The sequence below is a fragment of the Pogona vitticeps genome, chromosome 2 (assembly GCF_051106095.1).
Source record: "Pogona vitticeps strain Pit_001003342236 chromosome 2, PviZW2.1, whole genome shotgun sequence".
Classification (NCBI taxonomy): domain Eukaryota; kingdom Metazoa; phylum Chordata; class Lepidosauria; order Squamata; family Agamidae; genus Pogona; species Pogona vitticeps.
Genome location: NC_135784.1, coordinates 296,588,329 through 296,608,188, shown reverse-complemented (window position 1 = coordinate 296,608,188; position 19,860 = coordinate 296,588,329). Strand labels below are relative to the sequence as shown.

Here is a 19,860-nt window from a genome sequence, read left to right as displayed (position 1 = left end):
AAAAGCACTTTAGAAGATAGAGAACTTGCACACATGCCCCATTCTCTTCATGGAGAATACAAGGAACACTCTCCTGCTCTACTATAAGCAGAGAAGTGCTACCACTGGCATGTTCTCAGAAACTCCAACTCAGAAGAGAAAAGATTGCAGAGGAAAGGAGGGAGGAATATTCTATTTCCCTTCATGTTGAACTTGTGGAGGAAGCAGGAAGAAGAATACATTGGTGGATGCTTTCTGCAAAACTAGAAACTATGGGATGGAAGCCATCTCTCCAGTGCAACCGTTCCACCAGCTAGGAAGAGGGAGATGAGCAGTGCATTCCCCTAGTCATTTGTAGGTGGCTGTAGCACTTCAGCAAGGTGCTGCTCACACTTTCCGCAAAGTGAGCATGCCTTCTTTCCTTGATATCTTTTCACATTTCATGGGACAAAGGGAAGGGAGAGGAGAGGACAGCAACATAATGGCTGTGTCTAGTAAGGAGAATCCAGAGAGGAGAAGCTTGCTTTTTTGGGGACATCTATGCTGGTTGTGAGCTTTAGTCCAAAAAAAGTAACTATTCTCCTATGGACAAACCAAAAATTGTGGACCCCTGGATGCTGAAGTTTTCCCTGTTTATTAGTAGTTCCCTGGTGTATTTGGATAGATTTCCTTTCTGCAGATAGGGAGAGATGAGAATTCTCCCCTCAATGTACAAAGGCCAGTGCAAATTCCTCCTCCACACACAAAAGACCTGTGATTTCCATTGCAAAAATACAACTTCTACAAATTTGGCCGTACCACTGAACTTCTAAAACCTCAGAATAAACAAGGAACATGTGAACCCTCTTTCACAGGAGAGCGGATGGTGTATGCCTGCTTCTTTGCCTGCTTACAAAATGTGTTTGTGCATAATACAGCAATAAATACTAATTCTGCTGCTGATGTTGTTTTTGTTGTTCTTTAATTGCAGCCTGGTTGGGAGGAAAGGATACATGTGGATGGAAGAACGTTTTATATAGATCATAGTAAGTAGGCATGCAGGCTCTACAGCAAGTAGGTGAAGGGAGGTAATCATTACGGAAGTGAAAGCTTTGTAATTTTACTCTTCATTTAGGAAGCCAGGTGTTGATATGTGGCGACATTCATACCCGAGACTTAGTGCCCTCCTACGGTACTGTATAATTCACCGAAAGCTTGCTTTTAATTCGCTCATCAAGCTTTGTCCCTATTTGATCTTGTGAAGCATTAACATTTTTTTTCTTTGTGGTGTTTTTGTTGACCTTTTTGGATATATTTAAATTTTTTTCCTTTAATTTTTTATTTGGTTTTGTTTTATTTTGGTGTTGTGGATGGATCCCATGGCTTACATGCACTTATTAATAAATGAAAGCACACTGTAGGAATAGAAAATAAGATGAGAAAAAAAGCGCGATGTAGCCACAAGTCTATATACCGTATGTAGGCAGTGGAAGAAATTTTTGATAGATTCTTTCCCTCACAAAATTATTTGAAGAAGGTCATGGGTCAATGCCAGTTCTGACCTTATTTTCTATTTGTGGCATGTTATTTTGCACCCTCCTTGTTAATCTCTATCCACTTCTGTTCCTTGAAGTCCCAGTGTAAATGGTGTTTCATTGTAGACATGTCCTATTACAGCACCTCTGAACAAATGTGTGGATCTTTGTTGTGTTTTGCTGTCAAGTGGCAATCGAAACAATTGTTCTTCAGCTGGGGATGTTTGTGATTTTTTTAAAAAAAATCATAAAAACACATACCACTTATTAAACATCTCATTGAGATTTGGGACAGAGGAGAAGACACTGTTGATATTGTAAAATTAACATTTTAAAATCAGTGCACTAGTGTTGTGTTCCTTTTAATCTCCTTAGAAATAACAGAGTTATATTTTAGTTGCATATATGTTTGGTTTCTGTTTGTTCTTTTCTTTAAAGCTGCCTGTGTAAACTAGATTATAGACTGTGCAAGTGCATGAATGGGTTTAAAGAAGGATCATAACTTTAAAATTTAAGGAATGGGTTTGATATACTCTCAGAAATAGATTGGTCTGTAGGAAAAATTTGTATGGAATTAACTACAAACCTTAACCCTAGAGAGCAGTTTTCCATTTATTATTGTTTTTGGAACACAAAAAAGGACTGCAGCAAAACTTTCAGGCGTCTTCACTTGTTTGTGTCGATTCTGCACTTCATCTTTAAGCAACTCCACTTCAGCGAGGGGAAAAAAGGCTTTTATTCCAGTTTTAAAAATCTGAGTCTATATATGTTGCCACTAATTGCCAGTTTCACACTTTGTGATGTTGGGGTGGCGTCATATGCATTGATTTGGCATCAGTTTGAATGTGGTGTTTTGATTGAAGCAGCATACGTATATAGATTTTTATTTTGTTGCCCCCAATGGTGAGTAGAGCAGGTAATAGTGAGCCTCTGCATCAGGTGACATTAAGAATGTCTTGAAACCAACATATTCCATGACATCCCAGCTGAAGCAATGCAGCGAGACAGGATAATTCCAGTGGCGAGATACAACTCTCTGCTTACCTTGCTTTTGGGCAAGTACCGCTTGTGTGGCCCACTTGTTCCATGTTGTGGCAGAAGAGAGAATGCTAACACGAAGACACAAGTGGCTTTGCTAGTTCTGCTGCTAAATTCGAGCCCTATTCAGTGAAGACCACTTTGTGTGGACACTAGCACTAGCTGACTTTCCAACATGTGAAAAGAAATACAACCATATCTATATAACACGTCATTCCAATAGGACTGCAACCTCCAGAATCCCCAGCAGCCTTGGGATTCTGTAAAGTGTTATCCAGAATGACATTTCCCAAGCTCGTTATGCCATAATGCTGTTGCATTGCCCTTTGCACAGTTTCCTTCTGAGAAAACGTTATTTCATTAAAACACACATTCCTAGTCAAGAATCCATTTTGGTGTCATGCTCCACCTCAAGGCTTAAGAATTTATGACCCTACAAGATGTTGTTGGACATCATTTCCTGTTAGTCTTCCTGATGATGAAGCACAATGGCAGTAGGCGTTCCTCAACATCTGGAGATCCTTAGGATGCCCAGCCCCCTTTTAAACTCTGGTTAGGGACAACACATTTTAAAGCCATCACACAATTTTCTCCCTATTTTTTATTGTTCGCAACCAACAGATCTATATCCTTAAGAAGGTATTTGTGCTCTTTCATCATCATCATTGTTCTTGGAGACTACAATATCTTACTTAAGACTGCCACTCTGTCACTTCAAGAGTCACTCGAAAGGAGTACGAATTAAATTCCTAGATATTTGTTCTACTTCAAGAAGTTCTTCCATTGTATGTTATCTCCCATTGGTATCATAAAGAAGTTTTTAAATAGGAGTTTTGTTCAGTGGTGGAGAAAGGGAAGGTTAAATTGCATTTGATGCTTCCCCCGTCCCCAGCCCCCGTACTCCCAGGCTACCTGTTTACCAGGATAACCAAATATTATCATTCTACTACTCTCAGCTAAAAAGAGTTCCAGGCATGAGCAAAATTTATTTATTTATTTATTGAATTTATATCCTGCACCATAATGGCAACTAGGCCACTCTGGGTGGCTAACAACAATATCAGCAACAATATTAAAACACGATAAAAATAAATAAATTCATAACCAAATAGGGTAAATTAAAACAGATGGTAATGAAGGTGGTAAAAAAGGGGGTGATGTAGAGGTTGGTGATAGGTCCTGTGTTTTTTTTCAAAAGATCCAGGGAGTCAGTGGCAGCATTTTAATTCATTACAGTGCCTCAATAGATGTGCTGGTCACAACACTTAGAGTGGTGGGATTTAGGAAAAGGCAGGCAGGCATCAGTGATGGGCTCTGCCAATGTGCTGGCAGGTCAGCCAGTGCCCATAGATCATAAAGATGGGATACAGAACTTTATACAGCCTGGAAAAAGTGTTGATTGCTGCTTCTCTCCAATAGAAGGAAAATGAATGTTCTTCAGATATTACATCCATTGAACAGGCTACTTGTCAGTTTTGTGAATTCTACTTGGGCAAACATCCTTCTTTGCTCAGAGCCTAATGGATCCAAAGACTTGTCCCTTCCCTGAACTATCCGTGAAGTCATGTTGCCACCACTCCAGTTCAGTATTTGCAGTCACTTCCATTAATTACACTGGAATCTCCATTTGGCCCACTGCACGCCCCTTCTCTCTCTGGATTTGTTGAACTTTTGATCCAAAGACATGTATATTTTTCAGCTGTACATTGCTTAGGGAAACAAGATGCTAGACCAATTATACACACAGTACTATACTTTTTAAAATAAAATACATCAATTGTTAATTATTGCACATGGAGCATAGGTATTTAAAAATAGATTTTCGTTGAAGAAAAAGATGGCATCTGTGTTCTATAAAGGGTAAAAATTTAAAGATTTTATGGGTAAAGACAAAACATCTTTAAAATTATGCTAAAATTTATTCTGAAACACCTTTTAACTCTTTGTACTTATTCATAAAATCACGTCTCTTGATATGTAAGGCAATCTTTCTTCACTTACCTCTCGACAACAGCAAATATACCCCCAAATTGTAATTTTCTCTATCCCCACTAAGATCGGTTGTCACTACCGAATACCTGAATAGATTTTTTTACCGTACAGAATTGAATTTATTTCTTAACTGTTCTAATTCACCCCACTCTGTTAAATTAGTTTATCAGGTTAATCAATTAATTAAAATTAATTCAGTAACTAAAGCAGTAAGTTGGTTTAATTTCTGTTTTTAACTCCTTCTGGTTCTTATCTCATTCTCTCTTCTACCATTACATTCACACTGGTCATTTACTATCTAATGGGTAACCCTTAAGCAATATTCAAAGTAGTTTTTAAATTTATCATCCTCATACACATCCAAAGTGCCTAATCTGAGATGAACACAAATAACAAAGCCCTGGAAAGAAGTGGTTTATAATTTCATTATAGAATGAAAGTCAGTTATCAAAGGCAGTATGATTCAATGGTAGTTGTAGGTGGTACTTGCATTTTTGAATTATGTTTCCAACTAAAGTATGTGGCTGGGAAGAGGGTGTTAACGGATGGGGTGTTACGTATCCCCACCCAGAAAGTGCATTTGCAAGGAGGAAGGCAAAATCTGGAAGTGGATTTTTAAATTACTACTTTAATCAAAATCTAGATACAGAGAATGATGCTACAATTTCTCTTGTTTAATTTACAGATAATAAAATTACCCAGTGGGAAGATCCAAGACTGCAGAATCCTGCTATTACTGGTCCAGTAAGTATTCCACACTGAATCTGACTTTTTAAAGACACAGGCACTGTGATTTATCTTTTAGCATCTGGAAGTGTTGGACTGCTTGCATTGAGAGACGTACCCGCTATCTACCATTGTATAGCTGCTTGATGTCCAACCACTTTTTCTTATCTTGTATCCCTTTCCAATACCAGTAATACAAGAATGAGGCTCAGGTCCATTGCTTCTCCACTGCACAGAATGAATTTTAATCTTGTTTCTCTGGCATTAGATGAGAAATAATTGATCCGACTAGGAATTGATAAATGTAACTATCGTCTAAGAAGCTGAGCTGTGAGCTAGGAAATCCAGGGTTCTACTTCAGCTGCAAACTAAATGGCCTTCGACATGTCAGTATTCTCCAAGCCTCAGCTTCCAGTTTGCTGTATGAAAATGAAAATGCTGATCTATCTGAAAGGGGGAAGGACACAAAGCACAGGGGAACAAAAAGGGATAGGCAGATTTTCACAACGGGCGTCTCAATACTAAACTACTGGTACAAAATAATTACCTTGAAGACGGCTGTGAGGCTGAGTTGCAGAGCCTGTGGCCAGCGTGAGCAATTTGCTGCCTGAGGTAAACCCCCTCCCATGCACGTCGCAGCTATATCTAGTGCCAGTGATTTAATTTTGTCATATGAAACAGAAAATTTGAATCCCATCCCGGCATTCAAAAGGCCGTTATCGTTATCATCATTGTCATCCTCCTCCTCAAACAAATTTCTGCCCTTTTATCACATCAAAATTTTGCTGTCCCAGTTTGCTGAACGAAGAAGGGCCAGCCCTGTTCCTTTCCTGTATCTATTTGAAGGCTTCGGCTCTTGTAAGGTTCGCTGGCTCCAGACCAAATATGGTGTTGGAAAAAAATAACAATCCATATTCTGAGCAATTAGCACAGGAGGCCCTCTAAGAAACAAAACATGGGCAGAAGGAGAAAGAAAAAGAGAGGATATCTATAGTTTTAACAACCAAGTTCTTAACAACAAGTCCCAGAGTCTTGTGGTTTCCCTAAATGCTTTTTCTACACTGACCAAGAAGCTACACAGGTTGGAGCATCCGTAAGAAGGGAGATGTGCCACTGTAATACAGGAGACTGGTGTCTTGAGCAGTGGACAAGCCATTGCTCCTCATTTGCTCATCCCACACGTATATATTTCTCAGAAAGGATGGAACTACCAAGCACAAAAGTGTCCACTTTGAGGATTCCCCCCCAAGCAATAGATAAATCACTGCTGCCTTCACATATTCAAAAAGGTACTAAGCGCTTTGCAGCCCTGATGTTGAAAGTCCTGCCTTAATCTGTTTTGAGTAACTAAGAAGGAAGAGCAAGGATCCCGTGAGGAAATGGTGGCCCACTAAGCAGCTTCTCCACATCCTCTGGGTGTCCAGTCTCAAAATGATCCATCTTGAGATGGTTAGGCAGCCATCTCATCCTGGCAGCATCCATCTGCTGCTGACAGAATATAGATGTGTGACATATTCCCATGCCAAGCTATGAATCCAAAGGCAACCAGGAACATAAGAAGAGGGAATTAAAGGAACAGAAAGAAGCCTCCATGTTTTGTTTTGTTTTAAATGGAGGAGGAAACAGATCAGGGGATATAAGGAGAAAATGGCTATTTTTTTTGTTTGTTTGTTTCTACTGAACCTGGAAGAAATTGTCCAGGATAATTTTAGTCTGGCAGCTGCATTTGGCTGACTTGAATATCCCTTGCTTTTTCTTTTTCTTTTTATTATTTCTAATTTCTCTTCCAAGATGCTGAAGTGCAGAGTGCTGTGTTTTGGTGTGTGAACTTCCTCCTCTCACAAAAGAGTCCCATCTGACGAGAAACTGCTTTTGCAAGCAGATGGATGCTTCCAGCTTGGTTTTGCCAAGAACCAATTTCGCTTCTGTGCTTCCTTCTGCTCTTCTGGCACTATGTCAGGCAGCATTTCCCAAACGGAGACATTGCAGCTCATTTTCACATAACCATTCGTACTTCGGATTTTAGGGAAAAAATATTACTAGAAAATGATGCATTTCTAAGACAACAAGAAATATTGCAGTCTTATCCCCTGGTTATGTCATTGGAGCAAATGAGCACACCATGATGTGACATATCTGATGAACGATGCCAATTATTTTGCTGTTAGAAGCTGAAATGAAGGATACATTTGTACATTTATACTATATTATAATACACCTGATCTCCTGAGACCTGCAGGAAGGACCTTCACGAAATTGGAAGAATTTGTCATATGTGGGAGCACCCAGAACAATTTTTTTGTTTTGTTTTTCTTTTCTTTTCATGGATAAATATTCCTTCAAATAATGATGCAATTCTAAACACACTTTTGAAAAAAGTAACTTGTTTACTGTAGTGGGGCTACCCATCTTGGTCTGGGAAAATTCTCCACAAACACGCACCTTTACTTTTATTATTTATTTTAGTTATTTATTTATTAGACTTGTATGCCGTCTAATAAACCATGTCTTTCTTCTATGGATATCCACCCAGGCAGAAAAGTGCTAACACGTGTGAGAAAAACAGAACACAGTAATCACTTCATTTGCCCTTCCTCTAAAGTAGAGGAATCTGTGGCCCTCCAGATGTTATAGAGCTATAGCATGCAATAGCATGGCCGCTGCCATGTTGTATGATTCTGATGGGAGTTAGAGTCCATCAACATCTGGATATTCCCTACCCATCCTCTGCAGCAGAGTATTGGCCGGATTTGTTGTCTTTGTTTTTCACATCTCCATCACATACTCACCTGACATATATGCCAGCTGCACAGTTTACATCCACACACAGACCGTTTGAGACATTCAAAATTGATTTCCAAAAGGGATAAAAATGGTGCTTGTATCTAGACATTTGAAATATATTGTCCATATTTGTGGGCATCAAGGTATAGAACACGCAGCAATTTCTAGGTTTAATTCAGTGCTTATGGTAGTTTGGTATATCTGCTCTTCATGGTGAAGACTAGTGATCTCCAAATGCACTACTAATGAAATTTTGTCTGTTTTTGTTACTACTTCCTAACTCAGGTGACTTGCCCTTTAATGGCATGATGTCCTGGCTAGCTGTAGTGGTTACACTGGAAACCCCTGATTTGAGTCCTCACTTAGTCCTGAAGCTCATTGGATGATCATGTATCCGGGACTGTCTCTTCCCATAACCAAACTAAAAGGATTGCCATGAAAATAACTTTGCAGGAGGGGAGAACATTTTATGTTTTTCTCAGCTCTGCAGCAAGAATAGGATAGCAGCATTGAATAACAGCAGCTGATGGTGATGATTGATAGTGATGATGAGGATAGTGATAATATAGCACTAATAGAAATGGGAGTGAAATGCAAGGAATCACTCCCAACTTATAATGGTTTGGACTGCTTGGAGGAATGAAGGTGCTGAATCCACCAGGGGCATTATGATAGAAAATAGCTTAAAAATGAAGAAAAGCAAGGTGCGTTTTTCCCATGGTGGTTTAACATTTTGTGATAATCAGAATTATTCATTTCTTCTAGGCTGTTCCCTACTCCAGAGAATTTAAACAGAAGTATGACTATTTCAGGAAAAAGTTAAAGAAACCAGTGAGTAATTGCTTATTCTTTATTGAAAGCCAATTGTCTTGGGATAGAAAAAGGCAATCAGATACAAATAAAGATATCACGTCGTTCTTCGTAGCAACATAGTTTTTCCATATATCTCAACTGTTCTTGAATCTAGAACTGTAGTCTGGTGTCCTGATTAAGGATGTGATAACACAGAGAAATAGATCACATTTTGGCCCGCTTCTGGAGCGATCCAGTGCAGTCATTTCCCAGTAATCACACAATGCATGGGGGAAAGCATTCTAGCTTGACTCCGATCCATATTCAGGTAAGGACTATTCGTTTTGGGGGCTGAGCTGGAGCAATTTGCTACCATACAGGAGATTGAACCCTGCAAAGCAACCCTTTCTGGTGCAATCACGTCCACACATTTCCAGCCATCTGATTGCACCTTCAGTTTATCCTCTGTGTAGTTCCGTTAGAGCCAACCTAAGACACAGAGGTAGAGCACCAGAGGACAGCTTCCTCCCTAGGTCAGGGTGTCTAAACCCAGGACAGTCCAGGTTATTTTGACACCTGTGACAGAAAAATCCTGCACGTTTTGCTTCCTATCGGTAGGCTAACGGGACAACAATAATTGAGCAGTTTTGGCACATGTGGTTGTCTTTTAATTGCTTGTATTTGGGCACAGTACAGTAAATAAAACTCAGCCCCTGTTTATATTCTTAGCCAGAATGGTGTTTTCTCTCTTCTTAGACCAATTAATGACAGGTGCTTCTCTCCATAAAGGCCGATATACCGAACAGATTTGAGATGAAACTCCACAGAAATAACATTTTTGAAGAATCATATAGAAGAATCATGTCAGTGAAGAGACCAGATGTATTAAAAGCCAGACTCTGGATAGAATTCGAATCAGAAAAGGGCCTTGACTATGGAGGTGTGGCCAGGGAGTGGTTCTTCCTGTTGTCCAAGGAAATGTTCAACCCTTATTATGGCCTCTTTGAATATTCAGCAACGTAAGTATATAATATATGGAGTTCTTTTCTGTGCAGGTTGATTCAGTATAATCAAAGAACTGAAATGAATCCTTCACCTTTTTTACATTCCACATTTATTTTATATTATATGCCTTCTTTTATATATTTGCAATTACTTATTTCATTTTGTATCAATTTTAGGCAGCCTTTTTCTGAGGGAGGGCATGCCCCAAGGCGGCTGACAGTGTTAAAACAAGTTATACTAAAAGCACAATAATTTAGAGGTTAAATTATTAAATTAAAGAACAATTAAACATGCAATAATAATAAAAAATTAATTAATTAAAAGCAGGGTTCAAGAAAGTTTTCCTACCATTCACAAAGAATTAATGAAAGGCCAACTGGTTTTACTTCATAGTTTGCAGTGAGGTACTACTGTAATAGTGCTGGAGAAGCAGTCAGTGCTAAAACGATACCTGATACTAGAAAGCAAACTTTAAAACTCAATTTTGGAAGAAAGACAAGAACAATGGGTTGGGGGAATATTTGCAATTTGGTGGCAAAAGTGAGCCAGGTACGGTACCTAAGGGCAACTACCTCCTACCCATCCCTCCCAGGATGTTGCTAATTGTCCACTTAGTAAATTTACCATATTTTTCTGTGTATAAGACTATACTTTTGTCTAAAATCTTTAGGCTAAAATTTGAGGGTCGTCTTATACACGGAAGTAAGTGAGGAGAGAACAAAAGTAAGTGGAGGGGAAAGCAGGGATCAAAGTGACCCTGCAGGGCTTTGATCCCTGCTTTCCCACTTGTTAAGTCCCACTTAGATTTCTTAATTTTGGGTTAGAAAAGTGAGGGACGTCTTATAGACAGAAAAATATGGTATTCTTTAATTTTATTGTTTTTTTTAATATGGTTACAAACGGATCCTCCATTTCTTCTTGTCTTATCCTGGTTTCTGGGGAGAGAATAAGTCCCAGAAGGGGAGCTGTGCATGGACCAATGGCAAAGTAATCTAACTAGAGAAGAAATCTAGAACAGTTGATTAGCTAGTGCTACTTCAAGCTCCATTGATTGAGCAGTCCCCAAGGGTCCGTGGCTTATCATCATGTAATGCAAATGCAACCAAGAGGTCTTATGGCAATTAAAATATACAGATGATAAAGTTGAGAGAATGTATAGTATAAAATATCACAGAACTGTATGTCCCTAAGAAGAAATTATTGGAATAATCAAAATACTGTCATTTAAAAGTGGGAAATCATATTCAACCAAATGAATGTTAGTTGAGGAGCATCTTAATCTGGTGATGAAATATGAGAATGTCAGGGCCAGGTGGGCCTCTTTGGAAAGAGCGTTCCCTTGGTCACCCCTGTGTCATCAGGCTCTGAACCTCTCTTGGATTAAGAGGGAACGTCACAGATACTCATCTAAATATGTGGATGGTCTGGTTCCTGGTAGCAGAAGCCAGGAGGAAATCTTTTATGTACAATAATGTTCAGTGGGGTTGAGTTAGTGAAGGAAAGATGTCCATATTTCCAGTAAAAGATAGGTGTCCAAGTTTCATAGCAGTGCATTCAAATGTACTGTATGTGATCCTTGCCATTGATTGTTGAAATTGCCCCAGTACAGATGTTTCCCTTTCAGCTATTGCCATTCAAATACCATCCATCTCCACCAAACATATCCAGGCACTTCTCCATTAGCTGGTGCACTGAGAGCAGCTTAAGATGCAGTGCTGATTTAAATTATCCATAGCATCATTGCCCCATAAGGGACACCAGGTACTGGAAGGCACAAGAAAGTAGATAGTTCCTGGCAAAAACCATACAGCCTGCACAGAGGTGAGATGGTTAGTCTCAAACCTAAAGTTCCCTTGCAGATCTGCGATTAAATTTTATTATTTATTGTTTATTTACCGTATTTTTTGCTCCATAAGGCGCACTTTTCCCCTCCCAAAATGTGGGGGGGAATGTCCTGCATCTTATGGACCGAAGGCAGCAATTTCGTCGCCGCTGGCCCCGTAGGGGGGAGCGTCGCAAGGGTCCGGGTGAGCCTTCCAGGACCCTTGCGAGGCTCCCCCACGGGGCCAGCGCCGGCGAAATGGCCAGCTTCCAGGTGGCGGGAACGTCGCAAGGGTCCTGGAAGCTCACTCAGACCCTTGCGACGCTCCTCCCACCCCCACACGGGACCAGTGCCGGTGAAATCGCTAGGTTCTGGGAGTGTTTGGAAGCTTGGGGAGCCTCCAAACACTCCCAGAAGCTGGCAATTTTACCCCCCTGGCCCCGTGGGGGGAGCATGGCAAGGGTCCGAGGGAGCCTTCCAGGACCCTTGCCACGTTCCCCTCCCCCCACACATAGGGCCAGAACCGGCGAAATCACCAGTTTCTTGGAGTCTTTTGAGGCTTGGGAAGCCTCTGAAGAGTCCCAGAAGGTGGTGATTTTGCCCCCTCTGACCCCCGAGGGGGGCAGGGTGAGTCTCTAAAGCATCCTGGAACACACCCTAGGACCCTTTGGAGGCTCACCCTGCCCCCCCCCCGCTGGGCCAGAGGGGGGGAAATCGCCAGCTTCTGGGACTCTTCTGAAGCTTCCCAAGCCTCAAGTCCCAGAAGCTGGCAATTTCGCCCCCTCTGACCCCCCGGGGGGGGCAAGGCGAGCCTCCAAAGGGTCCTAGGGTGTGTTCCGTAAGATGGACCTCTCCATAAGGCTCAACAAATTTTAGGAGAAGAAAACAAATTATTTTTTCCTGTTTTCTTGGAAATTGGAAATAATAAAATACAAATAAGCAATACACTCAAAGCATAAAAATACATGAAATGGAACATATAAAAACATTCAAATCATTAAATTGTTTAAGATGGCGGACATCGATCAGATCGGCTAATTAGACTCAGCTGAGTTAGCAGGTATGATGTTTTCAAATGCCTGTCTAAATAGCCAGGTTTTTAGTGACTTTTTAAAATATAGCCAGCGAAGGGGCCAAGCAAATTGCAGGCGTGAATTCTTTCCAAAGCCAAGAAGCAACCGCCAAGAAGGCCCGGTTTCTCTTCTTCTCCCTTCAGGGCTCTCCTGGGGTTAGCATTAGAGATGGGGATTATTCATATACGAATATTCCCCGACAGGTGCAGATAACGAAGGTCCGCCCCCTGGGGTCAAACCAGCCACTCACCATTCTACCACTGCCGTGGGCTCCACGCTCCCTTGCTATCACTCCGGAGCTTGCGATGGATTAGCCACTCTTCAGCCTGGCAGAGAGGCTTGTCATTCCGCCTTCTGCCAGGAGTGGTTAATCCACTGTGAGTTAGCATCCTCAGATGGCCTGCTTGGGATGTTCTGGCTCACTTTTTCACTTGTGCTATTTTAAATCCGTTCCTCATTTGGTACATCCTCTCAGCGAGATCTTGCCATAAATGTGGAAATCCGTTTCTGTCAGTTTATAGTTGTCTTTTATGAAAGTGGCCAAAAGAAAGCCTCAGTGATCACTGTCCTTCCCTTAGATAGCATCTGTCATTCTTCTAACCCAATTCATTCAGTAGTGACTTGATGTCTAGCTTTAACAGGTTTGTTAAAACATTGATATGTTTATTTCGGGCAACACTTGGTTATACAGTGTTGCAGTACTCATAGCGCTAGGCAGCTAGCAGCTCAGTAATGTTCCAATTTCCCTTCGTGATCTCTGTGCAACAAATGAGACTAATGCCTCTGAAATGGTTAGTCAAGGAATATATTGTATATAAAGAATTTGACAGCACAAAACAGTAACAGTTCCTAAGTGTTTATTGCTTAGCATACTGATGGTGTGTCTTCTTAACACAAGTCATCTGTCTACAACAAAATGAGGATTCAAACCCTACCATCCCAATATGATGTTCAAACTGGTCCGTTGAGTGGGATGTCTTGCCTTATTAGCTCCCAGCTATGTATTGAAAGGCAGACAGGCCATAACTGATAAATATTGTAGAGCCTAGTTCAGAGGTGAGCAAAATGCAGCACACCAGGAGGTCAACAAAGGCACAGTCAGAGCCCTCCCACAACCTGCCCCAAGACACACATGTATTGGAAGATAGGGCTCGCAGGATTGGACCTCTGGGGCTTTCTGATCAAGAGAGACTATGGAATAATCTCCAAACCCACCTACCACCACCTTCTTCCTTTTCTCTCTGAGTTTAGCTTTAGTCCCTACTGTACTGCTTCTGTTTCTGGCTATGGGTTTTGTGATGATCACCCTTACTTGTCATGTGTTATTAGCACAAGTGAAACAAGAGAGAGAGAAAAAAACTAAAGATTAGGTCCTAAAGGCCACGAAATGCAAGATGCATGGTCTGTGACATTATCATGGAAGCTGAAAAGCAGCAGTTGCTATACATAATAGCAATAGCTGACAATAAGGCAACCTTAATCAAATGTTGCTGTTTTGTATCTTACCTTATATCTATGTGTTTACAGTGGTGTCCCGCTTAACGATTACCCTGCTCCACGACGAAATCGCTTAACAACAAGGTTTTTGCGATCGCAATAGCGATCGCAAAACTATGTTTAAATAGGGAAAATCCGCTTGACGATGATCAGTTCCCTGCTTCGGGAACCGATTTTTCGCTTTATGACAATCAAAACAGCTGATCGTCGGGTTTTCAAAATGGCTCCCCTCTGTGTTTAGGGTGGATTTTTCGCTTTACAGGCACCGGAAAATGGCCATCCTATGGAGGATTTTTGCTGGACGCTGAGGTATTTTGCCCATTAGAATGCATTGAGCGGTTTTCAGTGCATTTCAATGGGCTTTTTACTTTCACTTAACGGCGATTTTGTTCTACAGCAATTTTGCTGGAACAGATTATCGTCGTCAAGCGAGGCACCACTGTATCTTTATCTGCGTTTTGTTGGTCACAGACATAACGTCTTCTTTTTCATGGCCTTTTAACCCCACCTTTTATCTTGTTTTTTTCCTCCATTAGACCATGCATGCGTGTTCATGCATGTTATCTCCGTGTGTATATATGTACGTGTGTGTCATCTGCCTCCTCAGGATAATACTACACACATTTGATAAAGCAAGCTCTGGTCCATGAAATCTGAACATCAACGAAGTGTTACATAACTCTGTTGTTTGTTCTGTATCGACTGGCTTAATATGAGAGAAGGTATTTGAATTATTTCTGTACTTCTGGCATCAAGTGAGGATTTATTTCTTCACATACGTATGTGCTATAGGACTATTGCAACATTTGGCAGGAAATGAATACCAGATATTCAGGATGCTAATTAATACTTCTTTCTTTCTTTCTTTCTTTCTTTCTTTCTTTCTTTCTTTCTTTCTTTCTTTCTTTCTTTCTTTCTTGTAACAAGGGACAACTACACTCTGCAGATCAATCCCAACTCCGGTCTTTGTAACGAAGACCATTTGTCTTACTTCACCTTTATCGGACGGGTTGCTGGGCTGGCCGTGTACCACGGGAAGCTTTTAGATGGTAAGTCAAACAAGGAAGCGTGGCCATAAAAATATGCCACTATTTAAAAGCCACAGTGTCCCCAATTTATGTCCTCTTTCTCTTTAACAGTCACATTGCTCAATACCATATGTTTCCTGGAGCAAACTCCATGAGTGACATAAAATAGTTCAGAGGTGCTACAATATCATGCGTTGTTTCCTCTAAATGTCTGAGGAAAGCAAGGAAATTGTTGAGGTGGTACTGCCTTCTGAAAAAATGGCAGCTATGTAAAATGATATTGCCATACCAAATGAAGTTCTTATTCTGCATGTCTGCTTTTTTAAAAAAAATGTGTCATTTACTTTTGCAATATAACTGAAGATAACCTGTAGCAAATACTACCCTCGTTAACCCAAACCTTCTAGTAGATTTGAATCTTTTGTGTGTCTTTCCAGTCCAGCCTTACTGCATGGCCAATCCTTCAAGCAAGATGGTCTTGACACCCTCCTCTTATTTCAACAAAGAAGCCCTGTTCAGTCATGCTTTAATCCCAAATCAATGCTTTCAGAAACTAGCCCCACCAGCTTCCCTCATGGGTTTGCTTACAGAAGGAGAAATGTGACTGAAAAGAAGGGTCCTGCCCACATGTAGGCTCTACACCGGAGCACAAATCCAGACTTTGCAGGGTTCCATCTTGTGAGTAGTGAGCGCAGGAACCTCCTCTTGTCTTCACTCTTGCCTTCTTACATAAGCAAAGCCGTGAGAGACCAGGCAGGGCTAGTTTTTTTTCTTTTAGTTGTGTTGATGATTCCGGCTTACAGAACCACCAAATAAGTCTAGACAGTAGTGCTCCTTCAGCAGCATGAGATTTTTATGAAAGTAGGGTCAATCCCTGTCATCATGGAAATGAACTTACTAAATTTTAGATATAATGCATCTCCTGAGGATTCAAAGTAGCATTCTACCTATAACAACCTTGTGAGACCGGCTAGGCTGACAGAGTGACTTGTTCAAGATTGCTTGGTGAATTCCATGTCCAAGTAGAGAGCAGACTCCAGGTTTGCTCCATCTAAATACAAATATGGGCTCTATCCGTTACACTTCACTATCATATGACATTTCTGTCTCCCTTGGTAAGCTGTGTCCAACTGACAGACCGATGAAAAGACACACACACATGTGCATGATTGATCACTCCTTTGTCACAGCATTAAGGAAACGGCAACTGTTTTCTCACTGAAATTTGTTTACTCACAAATTCAAATTTGGCCATGCGGAATAACCATGTTTGGTAGCAAGCCAGCATTGTTAGGATCCTGAAGATCCTGGGATTGGCAGGTTGCACAGATTTAGCAGCTTGCCCTTCTCAGTGCCAAGTGAGATTTACAGGGCCAGGAAAACGTCGTCTTACATTTTGTGCCTTGCAGCTCACAGCTTGCCTCAGAAGGTGACATTCTGGCCGTTCTTTCTAACAATAAAGAATGAGAGGCAATTTAGAATCTGGCAGCAGTTCATCTGAAACAGATGCTGATGCATCTTTTATACAGGTCGTCAACATTAGTGATGCTTATTTCTGAAGCTTTTATGTTCTTGTGCCTCACTGTAATAGGGAATAGTCTATATTTCCAAATACAAAGCAGATAAAGACCGCCCTTCTTTCTGTCTTGAGGGAAAAGCTTATTGCTTAGTGATTCTTTGTTCACCTAATACAACCCACTCAGTGTAAAACTACTGTAGTTCCTTGCCTTCAGGATCTTTACAAACAGCAATTTCATTGAGGATTTGTAGCATGTATGTTTAAAAACCAGCTAACAGGTTAAGGGCCTGCTAGCTAGTTAAATTTTAATGAGTTGAAAGCATTATATGTAGCTACTTCGGGTGTTGCCGTAGAATAGTGCTTGTGTAGCAGAGTCAAAAATCAAATACTTTGCTTTTGGGGGGGAAACGTACTTCTAGAACTGATGTCAGTATTATGAGAACATGGGGAGTGTAGAGACCAGTGTCAAGCGTGAACCATAATGTCTTGGGTTCAAATTGCGGGAGAACCATGTAGAACATTAGGTGAACTTGGGCCCATCACTTTAGTGCAGTTGAGACATCACAGTGAACTATGATTTGCTTTGACCTTGTGTGAGGGAAAACTTAGTTTACCCACAGGTTACTCAGAGGGCATCCTCTGACCATTCAGTGACACTACCTTTTTTTTCTTTTCTTTTTTTTCTTTTTTTTTTCTTTTTTTTTTTTTTTTGCCTAACTGGGTTATGCCCTGGAGATCAGCACTGGGAAAAGCTTCCTGAGGCCCATGTCTTCCTTAGCACACTCTTGAGTCTCTCACTCCCAGGTGCTCAAGGAATAAGCGCACACAAGGAGGTTGTTGCTCTTAAGTGCAAACCAGCCCTGCACAGAACTTAAAGTAGCCCAAAATGTTTCAAGATCTCTGAGCGCTCTCAGGCACTGGACACTCAGACCTTCTCACAGCTGTCTGAATAAACCACAGCATGAATAAAATTTATATTTTATTTAAAAATATCAAAGCATAAGACGAAAAGGTTCATTAGCTCAGCAGGGAATACAAAAAAAAGTCATATACAGTGGTGCCTCGCATTGTGACGTTAATTCGTTCTGCAAAAATCGCTGCAGAATGAAAACGTCGCTATGTGATATTAAAAAGCCCATAGAAACACATTAAAATGTGATTAATGCGTTCCTATGGGCTTAAAACTCACAGCTCAGCGAAGATCCTCCATAGCGCGGCCATTTTTGCTGCCTCTTAAGTGAGGAATCCGTCCCTAAACACAGTGGGCGGCCATTTTGTTTACCCGGCGGCCATTTTGAAACCGCCGATCAGCTGTTTTAAAACTGTCGCTTTGCGATGCTTGGTTCCCGAAGCAGGGAACCGAGCATTGCAAAGGGAAATTCTCCCATAGGGAACATCGCAAAGCAATCGCAAAAAATGTGTCGGAAAGCGATTTCATCGCTAAACGGAGCGATCGCTATGTGAGGCACCACTGTACACACTTGTTGAGTGAACTTGCTTTTAAGTCTTTTGGCCACTGTTGTTCAGAGTAATAGAGCTGTCTACAGTGTGCCATTCTTTTCTCTACTCTATTTTTGCTAAAGACTTTATGCTTGTTAAACATGTGTGTGGTTAAGCTCTCTGTGAGGTATCATTCTTCTCTCCCATATTTCCTTGAATCTGGGCTCAAAGACATTCTTTCCAAGCCTCTAGGAATGGGACCAGGGCTATACAGAGAATATCATTACTCAGAAGGAATAGGAAACAAGGTACTTGCATTACACTAAGCTAAGCCAATGCCAATAACCCCACACAAAGAATTCACACAATGCGCAACAAAGATTTTGGAGAGGGTGGACATTTGTGGATACAGGGTGGCAGCATGGATGTATTTTGGCCCAGCTACTAGGAAACAAGTTTGTTTTCATTGGTCATAGTTAAGATTAACCACAGTTGTGTGTTCAGGCTTAATACTAAACTGTGGTTAATCTAAACCAGTTGTAGACATTTCCAAACCTGTAAAGGCCACGCTGAAGGAAGCGTAGCCAACAGGAGCATAAGACCATACATAGCCCATCCTCATAACTCTAGACAGGGATTTAGTGCAGGAAAAGGCAGTGTAGGTGGGTGACCTTGGTGGGTGACACCTGCCCTTTCTTAAAATCCCCAGCACGCCAAGCTACGTACACAAACTGGGCGGGGAACAACAGCATTAAATTGTCAGTTCCAACGTCTCTTGGCGGGCATAATTGGCCGTTTAAAGGCTATTTGTGCCTGCTTTTAGCCCAAATTAGCCTCTCTCTCCTCCTTCACCCCCCCCCCCCAAATCTGGAAGTAATCTTCAGGGGTAGGATTGACTATTTTGACAGTGGGGAAAAAAAATTTTCAACATGGATATGTCAAGGGACTGGGAAACAGGACCAGATGAATCAGTAGAATGATAGGGATGAGTGGCAGACAAGATTAGAGCAATTCAGTTGCAGGGAAGCTGTGTTTCCAAACAGGATGCCTCATAAGGCTTCCTGCAATGGGTACCAAAGTCTAATAATGCCTGGGCCTCCTTCAGGGCAGCAGCTGACTCGGTCGTACAGTGATTTCCGTGAATAGGGCCATGTTATCAGTGCTAAGGATTTGGATATTTTACTCCACATCTGCTAGCAAGGGAAGTATTTAAACCTTGCTTGATAGGCTGTTACATTTTTGTCTTCCCACTTCTCAAAATCACCTTCTTAAGTTTTAACAATATCCCGGACTTAACTATATTTCTCTTGTGAGGATCTGCCGTTTTTTAAAAATAAAAATGTTGTTACTTTGTTGGTGCCCAGGTTTCTTCATTAGACCTTTTTACAAGATGATGCTGGGGAAGCCAATAACACTGAAAGATATGGAGTCCGTGGTAAGTGAACACTGAAAAGCTTGTTAGTGGTTTCGGTTATGCACATTTCCTCTCTGGGGAAATCATTAAATGTCGGCGTTCCTGGAAGCCTCACACTTTGAGGCCAAAGGCTTGCATTGTGAGTTCTGGGACTAACAACAAAAGCTGCTTAGATTTCAGTTTTCACTTCTTCAGTGTGACTTTTTTTTTTTTTTTGGCCTACCAAGGTAGCAATTT

General features: G+C 41.1%; 1 protein-coding gene across 16 annotated transcripts in view; it reads left to right on the top strand.

Annotated features, from left to right (window-relative positions):
* Positions 1-19,860, top strand: part of NEDD4L (NEDD4 like E3 ubiquitin protein ligase) — a 322,144-nt gene that overhangs the window by 285,003 nt on the left and 17,281 nt on the right. For 11 of the 16 annotated variants that reach the window (XM_078385189.1, XM_072992884.2, XM_078385190.1 and 8 more), the window contains 7 exons: positions 950-1,004; positions 1,094-1,150; positions 5,209-5,267; positions 8,799-8,864; positions 9,615-9,844; positions 15,150-15,271; positions 19,574-19,644. In XM_078385189.1, coding sequence (XP_078241315.1) covers positions 950-1,004; positions 1,094-1,150; positions 5,209-5,267; positions 8,799-8,864; positions 9,615-9,844; positions 15,150-15,271; positions 19,574-19,644 — 660 coding nt within the window. The remainder of the gene's footprint in view (positions 1-949; positions 1,005-1,093; positions 1,151-5,208; positions 5,268-8,798; positions 8,865-9,614; positions 9,845-15,149; positions 15,272-19,573; positions 19,645-19,860) is intronic. The other 5 variants (XM_072992886.2, XM_072992885.2, XM_078385196.1 and 2 more) reach the window with 1 other exon arrangement.